The 12,809-nt window shown below is 36.5% G+C and overlaps 1 protein-coding gene across 2 annotated transcripts in view; it reads left to right on the forward strand.

The window, feature by feature from the left end:
* The first annotated feature begins 2,029 nt into the window (after positions 1–2,029).
* LOC128240553 (bifunctional 3'-5' exonuclease/ATP-dependent helicase WRN-like) overlaps positions 2,030–12,809 on the forward strand; it is a 31,704-nt gene continuing 20,924 nt past the window's right edge. For both annotated transcript variants that reach the window (XM_052957228.1, XM_052957237.1), the window contains exons 1-8: positions 2,030–2,371; positions 6,114–6,662; positions 7,044–7,149; positions 7,471–7,546; positions 10,004–10,071; positions 10,894–11,002; positions 11,337–11,411; positions 11,686–11,875. In XM_052957228.1, the coding sequence (XP_052813188.1) occupies positions 2,171–2,371; positions 6,114–6,662; positions 7,044–7,149; positions 7,471–7,546; positions 10,004–10,071; positions 10,894–11,002; positions 11,337–11,411; positions 11,686–11,875 (1,374 nt within the window). In that variant the 5' untranslated portion in view covers positions 2,030–2,170. The remainder of the gene's footprint in view (positions 2,372–6,113; positions 6,663–7,043; positions 7,150–7,470; positions 7,547–10,003; positions 10,072–10,893; positions 11,003–11,336; positions 11,412–11,685; positions 11,876–12,809) is intronic.

Raw genomic sequence — 12,809 nt, forward strand, 5'->3', positions numbered from 1 at the left:
GGACGGCAGCATTGCTAAAGCCCTCTTAAAGCTAAGCAGTAAATGGCAGTTCTTATTTTAGTAATTTTGCTGCGTTGATGTGCGTACTTTGTGCAAAACTCACTTTGCTGGAAATTCCGTTACAACACAGAACAACAATAGTGAGAATACAGATGCTTGTTTTAGCGCACACAAAAAGGATCATATATATATGTAAGTGAAAAGAAAGGTCAGTCACTGCCGCTGCCCCTATTTAATACATGACCAATGCAATAATGCCACACTCTACCCGGTCACCAAGCAGTGAATACACCGGCGCTTTGATAATTGCAGTCTTGTTTTGTGTTAGTACAATAAACAGGTTTTAAGGCATATTATGTTTTTAGTTTGCACGTACAAGATAATTTGTATGTTTGAGCAAGAAGGATTTATACAAGTAGTTATACAATAATTAAAAGAATCGAGCGATCGTAACGAAACAGTTTTGTTCCAAGCTATGTTAAAATACAACACGCAAGGTTTTATGACGTCATTGTTTATTTCAATTTGCCGCCGCTCTAATTGGATGAGCGCGACGTCATTTAACCAATGATATACGATGTTACAAAATCAGCTATTTTTTAAACAAACATATCTTGTCCGTTACACTTCTAAAAAAATGCTCAATTGCAGAAGATACTGCTAATGTTTTATCACAATGATTATTTCTATTTAAATGTAAATATGAGTATTGATCGCATTTTTTGCGTTTATGCTGTGTGAACGCAGTAGGGCAAGCGAGCAAATGATCAAGAAGCGCTAGCGCGCTGCATGGGATTTTCTCGTGTGCTGTACTGCGTTCATACAGCATATACTACTACCATGACTACTAGTACCCAAGAAAAAATGATATCAATCGTTAAATAAACTCAAGTACCTTAAATGGTGTTGTTCCTTAAATCGGGTGTACCTTTAAATGGAGAATATGACAATTGGCGACAAGGGTAATATTATTTCGATCATGGATTACATTGCGGATATTAGTGATTGACAGTTTTGGATTTAAATTGTTACATTTCAACTGGGACCAATAAAAATTGAACTCTCAGATTTCAAATGAACAATTTAACAACGTACGACGTTTCCACAATTTGACTGGGGACCAATCTGGCCAGGCTGCAAGGTGTAAGAGATCGTTCCGAGCATTTGAACTACTAATACAGGGGCTTAGCCAGCCCTCAATTCATGTGTATTTAATTCATAATTGTGCTAGGGGGTTCCGGGGGCATGCCCCCGCGGAATTTTTCAAAACCATGGTGCAATCTGGGCGTTCAGAGGTGCTCTATTTAGTACTGGAAAATGGACAGTTTTAGGTTCATGTAGTAAAGTATGCATAATGCAACTATTATTATTATTATTATTATTATTATTATTATTATTATTATTATTATTATTATTATTATTATTATTATTTTGTCAGAATCATGTGGATTCAGCCGCGTACTCGCGTATAGGCAGCTACGTGCCTGTAGTAGATAGCAAAGGATAACAGACGGAATATGGCCAGGTTATACAGCATGCGTGAATGACAATGTCTGTCATGACTGGCGTAAACTTGCTGTCTGGTTCAGCACCGGAGTGACTATGGAAGAGAACACGTACTTTGGGCCGCAGTCAAATACTATTTATTATTTTGAGCGTCATCTGTCCAGGGATATAAAGCAAAGTCATACACAGATATTAGAACGATACATTTGTAGATTGAATAAAAAAATGCAGAAATGTGTGACTGTGAGTTTCAGTTTGACTAAACTTATGGCCGCATGATTTGATAAGAGATATAGTATAAGAGAAATGCATATTTGTGAAATTAAGATTAAAACCCATCTTGAGCTTGGTCACGATCATGAAATGATACACTCGAACCAGTCTAATGATACGTCTTGAACATGCAATGCCAATGGTATTATTTCGTCATCTTCTAAACATATATTAACCAGCTTTGCAAGTTAATAAAATAGTAGGATGTAACCTATAAAAATGATACTGGTAGAGTGGCTCCCCTTGAAAAACTGCGAATATGAAATAAAATATGGTGGAAAATGTCAACATGATTTAAATACTGTTTTTGAGTTTTGTATTCGTCTTTCTGTTTATTGCAAATGTGTTTCAGAACACTTGACATCAATTTATATGCCTATTCGGTTCAAATATGAATGACACACTAGAGGACAGTGGCTGCTGTCAGCACTTGATTTCAGCCATAAAAACTGTTGGCATATCTCTCAAAAACTGTGTTCATAAAGGACTAACTAACGATCAATTTGATTACATATCAGCTCAGTTGAACGGTGCAGAAGACTGTTTAAAAGATGTGCGAGAAGAGTTCAAGAGGACATTTCAATTGACTTTGGTAAAATGGTTTATGAATATTCAATAAGGCCCAGATGTTACTGTAAATGTATGTCTCATTAACGAACCAGTTGGACAATATAAGGGCATACTGGTTAGCGACCCCTTTTCGGCCGGAAATGGGGGGTTTTCTTATGTTACTTTTGACACAAGAGTGCTATTGCGATGAAACTTTACACTCAGACAGCTTGGCTCTTCCAACAAAAACTGTGTAATTTTTTTTTTTAAATAGCTAGGGAATCCGAATATTCCCATGTGAAAAGTACCCCTATAATTTTGCTAAGATAAGCACCCTACTGTACCAATTATTCGCCCACCTCACAGGGCTTTTTCTGCCTAATTTGGGAAAAAGACCCTAGACATTTTGGGAAATTCTGCGTCGTGAAAATGCCAAAATTTGGAAATTTTACAGTTAAAAGTAAAAGCTGTCTAGTCTCCAGCGAATTAGGAAATGATTTTATATTAGTTTATTTCCCTTTAAAAGATCCAAAATGGCTGAAATATCAATCCTTGGGTGTAAATATCTATTGCAATAAATCGATCATGACAGATAATATTTCATACAGATATCTGAATTTGATGAAAATCAATGATTTCCGAATTCAATTTTCAAAAAAACTTTACATCATTTCTAAAAAAATATATTGGGATTTTTTCTGAAGATTGGGAAAAATATCTTATATTTTGCTTTGGGAATGGGTCCGATAGTCAGACCTATATGTACTATAGGAAAAGCCCTGCCCCATAAATTCGCTGTTCTTACAATGTTTCCATATATTTCTCTCTAAACTAAATCTTCAAACATTTTTATTGTATTCGTCCAGTCAAGGGACTGTTAAAAACAATTGATCAATAAATATAATATGTTAACTATTACATACCTACTGTTAATGTATGTTTAAAATGATACAACACCTACTCGGAAAGCCTCCTCTTTGATGAACATTTAAAATACTACTGAGATTTCTTTTGGAAACATGACCTACAATCTGGGAGTAAGATTACATATGTATTATTGGTCCCAGCTACAATGTATGCATATTTATATACTTCCGAAGAGGGACAACCCATGTCCATACAAGAATGAAATGATTTATTCAAATTTGAGTTGCTTCCCTTAGATGAAAAATTTGGCGATTACTGCACCGTTTTCAGGTTTTTCCATTTGCTTTTTCGAAAATTGAAGATAAAATACAGCATCTATGGTATTTGTATAATTTAACACCAGTTTCATACTTTAAAATGACAAATCAATAATGTCTTCTGATAGTGCAAGATAAAATGAAAATTAAAAAATCCTTACAGGGCCTCATGCAAATGAGCGCACGCGTGATGTCATCCCCGCATGCAACTTACAAGGTCAGAAGTGTAAACAATTTTTATTTGGGTCGAATTCCACATACTACTTACATTTGAACACAAAAAACAGCTGATATTTGTCAAAAATGATGCCGCAAAGAAACGCGAGACTGATTTGTGTAAAATATTTTGTTTTGAGTGGTTTTTACGGGGTGGGCGAAAAAGTGGTACAGGCGAATAGTAGGTCGCTAACCAGTATATATATATATATATATATATATATATATATATATATATATATATATATATATATATATATATATATACATATATATATATATATATATATATATATACATATTAAAAATGAATTTATCCGTAACTGATTATTGATAGTTTTGTACTGTGTATCATTGTATGTGCAATAAGCTCAGTTGGCCTAGCCTAAAATAAAAGACATTCAAAACAGGATTCTCCTTACCCTTAGGAATTGCAATATATTAATAAACATTAAATAAAATCTAGACTGCGGTCGACCATGCTAGTGTCTGGCGGTCATGGGTTTGAGGCCAAAACCAAATGCACATTTCCTCCCAGGTGTACTTTACTGGTGTAAAAGTAAAAGGCAAGAGTGGCTGGATCGGGAGTAGTCCCTATAAACAGCCGTTTCAGAGTCTTTGACAATTTTTGTGTTGGCGACTCTACGTATCCATATCCCACTTGTTGTTTTCCTAGCCAAGAATGACAGATCCCAGCGCTAAGTATACTGAGGGGAAAGATAACAGGCACCTGCTAGACAGTTCGAAAATGATGATGCTTTGTTGACAGATCAATCTAAATTTGTGTTATATAAAATGCTTAAGTGTAATAAGAGAAAGGTATTTGATAAAAATAATTTATGTTTAACTTTTGTGTTTTTATTTAACAATGCAGTGTTAAATATTGTGGAGTTACAGTTGAAGAATATATTTTACAATAGTATGAATCAGTCGACTTGTGGCTTTTAGGGAACAAAATAAATATCGAAATGTGAAAAAAGTTCCCTATACGCGCATTATTGTGGCTAGATTGGGAGGAGGTAGTGTTAATGGTTACTTCAGGGATACTTCTTTTATTATTTTGACATTTTTTATGTATCCCTGTAACGCTACAACTTTCAACCATTTAACACCGGGTGAAAGTATATGTAGTAATATTATGCATTGATGTTGAATAATAGTGACAAAGTTGTTCAATATATACCCGACAGTGACCTATACCGGATTGAATTTGTCATTAGAGTCGTTATTTTCACATAAATATATTCTGGGTCACGAATACCATTATACATGTACACAACCTGTCAGATTTGTCCCAGATTTACAGATATTTGGATACATGATAAACAATCAACACATGTTTTATATTATCTGAACATGATTTTGGCATAATGACTTAAATAAAAATGTGTTTAATAGAAGGCAATACTATTTTCTTTGAAATTTGAAGTTATAATGGAGACAATTTCAAAATTGTGGCCGTGAGGATTCTCTGGGCAAAGACCGTTCGCTCATTTTTGAACATCATGTGTCTACCATATAGTAAAAAAATTGTCAAAAGACTCATTGACGGTCATTTAGGTGGACTAAAATGGTTATGAACCAGCAGCCCTGTTAGTGCAGTTGATTCAAGTGCCATGTTATTGTTTAAGCAGTCCTGTGTTCGAGCTCTGCGATGTGCACACCTTTCCTCCCAGGTTTACTTTAGTTTTACAAAGCCTAAATGAGACGTAAGGTCAGCTTATCTGGGCTGTATGGTCTTAAACTCTGGTTCTTAGTTTATTGTTGCCAATATGGGTTGTATGGTCCTTCAATCTGGGCTGTAGTGTCCTTTAAACTGTATTGTCCTGTAAACAAGGCACTATCATTTGCCCTTCTTGGCTGTATCTGTGAAGGGCCGTATTTTCAGCTATTCCTTGCATTGGCTTAATGTACCGGTATTGTCCATTTAATAAGGAAATTATGCAATTTAAGGCTACTGCTGTTTCCTTGAGTTTCACTGTGAGCATTTTTTGCAATGGTATTCAAGAACATGTGTAAGTGTACTACATGAAGATGAGCTGTACATGGCATTGAAGCTATAGTTTAGTTTATACTAGTTTTGTTTAGCTTGAGTGTGACGACAACTTATAGAATCACATGAGTTTGTTTCATGGGTAGGAACCAGTACTGGTGTCTCTTTTGAGAGGCCATCAGAGGAAAACCACGAACTCATGGGTGTTAGGCGGACCACTATACTGCTAGACCACTCTCAACCTCTGTATTGTTACGTCAATGAAGATTTGTAGGTTTATATATATGTACATGGAATACTTGATACTTGTTAATGATTTATATAAACTCAAATATTATATTCAGAGATTATACCCTCATAACCATGTGTAATGTAGATTATCACTATTGCAGGATAAAAAATTGAATGCAGATAAAAACGATGAAGAATCAGATGTCACCGTTGATCTCACAGATGATCATGACGATCTTGATGAGAGTGACGATGTTGTAAATGTTAAGAAACCATTGGTAGATGTAAAAAAGATGGAAGAGGACAGAGATTCGGACGATACTGATGACCTGGAAAACTTTGATGACTTCAATGTGGATGATGTGATACAGTCTACTCCAGTCAGTGACAAATTAAAGCAGAAGTCTGTAACAAACCTTGGGTGTTCTAGAGTTATAAAAACTGAGCAAGATCCAGATAGACGTAAAAGTGAAGATCTCTTTGAAACACCCAATAGCTCACAACATGATCAGCCTTATAAGTCTGACGATAACAAAATTGCTCCAAGAAAAGCAGGTGATATTGGTGTTAAATCGGAAGTTGACTGCAAGGATGTAAAGGAAAATGGTAAAGAAAAGCCTGATATGTCAGCTTATAAAGAGTACTTTGATGCTGTGTTGGGAGACACTGATGACTTCGATGATGATGACTTTGGAGAGGAAGATTTCCAGGTATAGTTTAATGTCTTAATCTCCTTCATTCAGCTGTTACTTTTACCTTATAAATATGTTATCATGCTGAATTCACTGATCAATTTATTATAGATGCATTGCTCTCTTAGAAAGTATTTTTTGTGTATCTAGAATCGGAGCAATGCTTAAATCCTGGCTAAAACATACAAAAATGCAGCTTCTAAATGATCAAGTCATTGTTCCAGTGTTCAGAATTAGCACAAGCCCTGCACTGTTAAAATGCTTTCCAGGCTATTATATAGCAGGGCGCATTGAACAAAATGTCGATGCCAAGCAAAAGTGTCCCCTATAAGACTAATTTCAATGACCGTTGTAGAAGAAAAGTACCTATGGTAATGAGTATATTAATTTCTTACCCAGGAGCTTGACGCTGCAGAGAAAAGTTACACCAATGACACGGGCAGCAACCACACATCTCCCGACCACACCCCTCCTGATGTTCAGGTCATAGAGGATGATGATGAAGGTACAGATGCCAGGCGGTGGTTTATTGTCAGAATTTCAAAGGGAATTATATCAAATTTTTACTCTATTACCCTATGACTTGCCAGGGAAGTTCAGAAAACCTCATAGATATTTCAGAGCATGTCCTTGAGTATCATCAAAGATTTGATGACTCTAGAATGAGTAAATTTAATGTGCCTTTTTTTCTTTAAATCCCATAAATAGCTATCTGAAATGATTTAAGCATGTAAAAGATTTTTTTATCTTCACTAACGTTCAAAATGTGTCCAGTAATTATGATTCTATCACAATCATATGCATAATAGGAAGCCCATGTTTTCAGATGCGGAGAACCAGCCCCAAGACAAGAAGTACCTCCAGGTTCTCAAACAATACTTTGGTTACTCCAAGTTTAGACCGTAAGTCCAGTATGGGCATGAATATACATACACTTTTAGTTGGGTAGAACAACTATGCAAACGCTGTTGGTCTGGTAGTACAAGTATGCCATAAGGTTAGAGGTACGCTTATGCTGTAAGTCAGGTGGTAGGAGTATACACAGGCAATAAGTCTGGTAGTATGAGAAGGCGTAACTTGAGTAGTATGAGTATGCTGTAAGTCAGGTGGTAGGAGTATACACAGGCCATAAATCTGGTAGTATGAGAAGGCGTAACTTGAGTAGTATGAGTATGCTGTAAGTCAGGTGGTAGGCGTATACACAGGCCATAAATCTGGTAGTATGAGAAGGCGTAACTTGAGTAGTATGAGTATGCTGTAAGTCAGGTGGTAGGAGTATACACAGGCAATAAATCTGGTAGTATGAGAAGGCGTAACTTGAGTAGTATGAGTATGCTGTAAGTCAGGTGGTAGGAGTATACACAGGCAATAAATCTGGTAGTATGAGAAGGCGTAACTTGAGTAGTATGAGTATGCTGTAAGTCAGGTGGTAGGAGTATACACAGGCCATAAATCTGGTAGTATGAGAAGGCGTAACTTGAGTAGTATGAGTATGCTGTAAGTCAGGTGGTAGGAGTATACACAGGCCATCAATCTGGTAGTATGAGAAGGCGTAACTTGAGTAGTATGAGTATGCTGTAAGTCAGGTGGTAGGCGTATACACAGGCAATAAATCTGGTAGTATGAGAAGGCGTAACTTGAGTAGTATGAGTATGCTGTAAGTCAGGTGGTAGGCGTATACACAGGCCATAAATCTGGTAGTATGAGAAGGCGTAACTTGAGTAGTATGAGTATGCTGTAAGTCAGGTGGTAGGCGTATACATAGGCCATAAATCTGGTAGTATGAGAAGGCGTAACTTGAGTAGTATGAGTATGCTGTAAGTCAGGTGGTAGGAGTATACACAGGCAATAAATCTGGTAGTATGAGAAGGCGTAACTTGAGTAGTATGAGTATGCTGTAAGTCAGGTGGTAGGAGTATACACAGGCCATAAATCTGGTAGTATGAGAAGGCGTAACTTGAGTAGTATGAGTATGCTGTAAGTCAGGTGGTAGGAGTATACACAGGCAATAAATCTGGTAGTATGAGAAGGCGTAACTTGAGTAGTATGAGTATGCTGTAAGTCAGGTGGTAGGAGTATACATAGGCCATCAATCTGGTAGTATGAGAAGGCGTAACTTTAGTAGTATGAGTATGCTGTAAGTCAGGTGGTAGGAGTATACACAGGCCATAAATCTGGTAGTATGAGAAGGCGTAACTTGAGTAGTATGAGTATGCTGTAAGTCAGGTGGTAGGCGTATACACAGGCCATAAATCTGGTAGTATGAGAAGGCGTAACTTGAGTAGTATGAGTATGCTGTAAGTCAGGTGGTAGGCGTATACACAGGCCATAAATCTGGTAGTATGAGAAGGCGTAACTTGAGTAGTATGAGTATGCTGTAAGTCAGGTGGTAGGAGTATACACAGGCCATCAATCTGGTAGTATGAGAAGGCGTAACTTGAGTAGAATGAGTATGCTGTAAGTCAGGTGGTAGGAGTATACACAGGCCATAAATCTGGTAGTATGAGAAGGCGTAACTTGAGTAGTATGAGTATGCTGTAAGTCAGATGGTAGGAGTATACACAGGCCATCAATCTGGTAGTATGAGAAGGCGTAACTTGAGTAGTATGAGTATGCTGTAAGTCAGATGGTAGGAGTATACATAGGCTATAAGTGGTAGTACAAGTAAGTGTAACTTTGGTAGTACAAGTAGGTGTTAGTTGGGTAAAATGAGTATATACAGGCCATGAGTCTGATAATATGAGTAGAAGTAAGTAGGTTGGGTATAGGAGTATGCCTTTAGTCCATTACTCCCGGGTTTTGGCCGTAAATCAGGTGGTACAAGAATAAACAACAGTACATTATACAATTAAAGACTGGTGTTAAGGTGTAAATACTGATCTCTCAGACTCTGATTGTGGTAAGAATTGATCAAGAACAAAGTTTGGGGTCACTATTGCTTGCAAAATTCAGACCAAAATTTTGGTAAAAATGAAAGAAAACCATAAAATGGCTGCTAGCTTTGACGCAGCACAGAATGTCAACGCCGTTGTCATTATGTCTGGTTAATTTGACTGTAGCATCAAAAAAGGATGCATTCATAATGCAAAGCTTTATTACTGAAGAGAGTTTATGCCCAAAAAATGTGAAAAAAATACCTGATTTATTGCATTGTTAAATACATTCTACATTATTCTCAAGGTTCTACATGTTTTGTAGACCTTGCTCTGTGCCAGTTAGATTCTCACAAGCACATCAAGTACAAGATATCAAATTTTGTACATTTATACCAAGAAAAACTAATTGGAGTTAATCTAAGTATTCATTGAATGTACCATTCCTTGGTTGGGAATGAGGTAAAAGTATATCCCCTATTACAGGATGCAGTGGAAGATTCTACACTCCATAATGCTGGACAAACGGGACAACTGTGTCATCATGGCCACAGGTACATGTGTGTGTATACTATGTATGTTGTCATTGTTCCATATTGGAAAGCATTTTCTTTATCTTTGTTAATTCATGAATTCTAATACCAGCATAGCTCTTACCATGCAATAAGTAGCATGCAGATAAGTTACGACATTCACTTTTATTCATGCTACTAATTGAATGCTGTCGTTGACAACATGGTAGAAAGAGTAACTTCTCACTACCCTTGTCACAAAAATTCCGCAACTTGGGCTTTGTGCTGGTGTATGATTTCCTAACTTGCATAGTAGGTGCAGTAATTATTACCTGCAAATTCATAAAGACATTCTTAAGATTGTTATGATATGTGCATCACTAGAATTTTTGAGGTCCCCTTTTGAAAAAAATGGCATATAGATTGTAAATGTTGATTACGTAGGATAGTCTGTTGGTTGTTTAGTCGGTAGACCAAGCGTTGTCGACTGGATAAATAGTGGACAATGGTGAAACTTCAGTGGTAGGTTGCCCTTGTCCATTAGATGACCCCTATTGTTTTTGTGATCAGTAGGTCAAAGGTCAAGGTCACTGTCAACAGTCTTATGATTACTTTGGTTGCAGTTCAATGTTTGAAATTCTTGACTGCATTTGACTGAAAGGCTTTGTGCGACCATTAATAAACACCTTTATTCAATCATCCACATGTTTCTGACACAGTGGCACTCAGGGGGCATAATGTTTGACAAAAATCTCTTGTTTAAAAAGTCATCTTTAATCATTTGAATTTTGGATATAAACAATTCAATTTATTGAACTCATTTTACACTGTTTGCATGTACAAATGTATGTTGATCTGTTGTAGGATATGGTAAGAGCCTGTGTTACCAGTTTCCCTCGCTGATGACGGGGCGAACCACTGTGGTTATCTCACCATTAATTTCACTTATGCAGGACCAGGTCCTCTCACTACAGTAAGTGGTGAAGATATACTTATTAACTGTATATTAATAGGGATTACTTCTTTGATTGGCTTGTGCTTCACAGCCTTAATAACCTTGGCAGTATGTCACAGAAATTAACATACGTTTTATGGCGCATGTTTTGGGATGAGCGATATCGTGGCAATTTAAGTGTCGGTATATAAGCTCAGCTTTTGAAGGGATGTCCGCACTGACACTCAAAATGGTACTAGGGTGAAAACTGGTTAAAAATGAATAGCTGAAGACAATTGAATAACAGGGGTTTACTTTGCCATTAAATTGTGTTTAACTCTCCACTAGCATTAAAACTTTGTGTTACTTTCAGAGCAGCGAATATTCCTTCATGTTTACTGGGGTCAGCCCAGGAGAAAACGAGGGAGGTCACTGACAATCTCATGAGGTTAGTGATCGTACGTTATTTATAACATTTGTATATAAAATGAAGGTCCAGTGAATAGAATGGCTTCTTTGAAAATGTTAATCATTATTATAGAAAATTATTTTCCTATGTTACTTAATAATTCTCTATTAACTTTTTAGCACATGCTTTCTGGCCTGGCTGTTGCCATTCATATCTTATTGTAGAAGTGTGTGTGATCTTGACTGTTACCATTTACTCTTAATAACATTCATTTTATTGAAAGTCATGTTGAAATGCTTGTATAATTAACCAGGGGAGAGTACCGTGTGTTATACATCACCCCGGAGTTTGCGACGGTTGGTACGGACGTTCTATCCCGACTGGATGACTGTGTCGGTATCGATCTGATTGCCATTGACGAAGCTCATTGTGTGTCACAGTGGGGGCATGACTTCCGTGACGCCTACCGCCAGCTCGGGAAACTGCGGGCATTGTTCCCTAATGTGAGTGTAGAGCTTATATATTTTCAAGGTCACTATTATGTTTGTCTTATTTTGAAGACAATTATTATTTAGAGTCATATTTTGAAGGCAACAATTATTTAGGATCACATTTTTAGTCAATGATTATGAAGAGTAGGAATTGGAAGGCAATGATCATGAAGGGTAATATTTTTAAGGCAATGATTATGAAGGGTCATATTTATACGACAAATATTATGTAGGGTTGTAATTGGAAGGCAATGATCATGAAGGGTCATATTTATAAAACAAATGCTGTGAAATCATTAATGTTCGTGGGGCATTAATGTTCGTGGTTTTCGTGGGTTGGGTGATCCGCGAATTCAAGATCCCACGAAATATAAACCCTTTATTCTCTTTTTCAATCGCCTTGTTACATACATACTCTAGTATATTATTTACAGAGGTCGCAGTATACAGCATAAAAACCGAACTTACTGTATATCTTACGCTAATTGTTTTGGTTATATATCATATCTGCCTTTAACAAATGGGTCCTTCTGAGCTATTGGGTAATATTTTTTTGACAACACCTGAACAAATAGAATTGAGTATATCCTGTAATGCATGGGTTCTAGTTATGGCAGATTTATTCACCATTTATAAATGGTACGTTAGAAGATAGTTCAGAATGCATAATATATACAAATTAAGTGTTTTTTTTGAGCTACATTGAAAGTTACGGACGTTACTCAACATGCTTTGACATTGGTTTGACATAAAAATAAAGTGCTAAATTGGAGATGAATGTTAATTTACAACAAGTTGGATGCACAGTGTACATGCCCATAGTGATCATTTCTCAAACATTGTAATGTAAAAAAGAATAAAACATTAAATTGTAAGTGTTACGGACGTTACCCAAATTTTTGGACTTTACATTAGTTTCTACATATCAGATTTGACTTCTAAACTT

The sequence above is a fragment of the Mya arenaria genome, chromosome 1, assembly GCF_026914265.1.
Source record: "Mya arenaria isolate MELC-2E11 chromosome 1, ASM2691426v1".
Taxonomy (NCBI): domain Eukaryota; kingdom Metazoa; phylum Mollusca; class Bivalvia; order Myida; family Myidae; genus Mya; species Mya arenaria.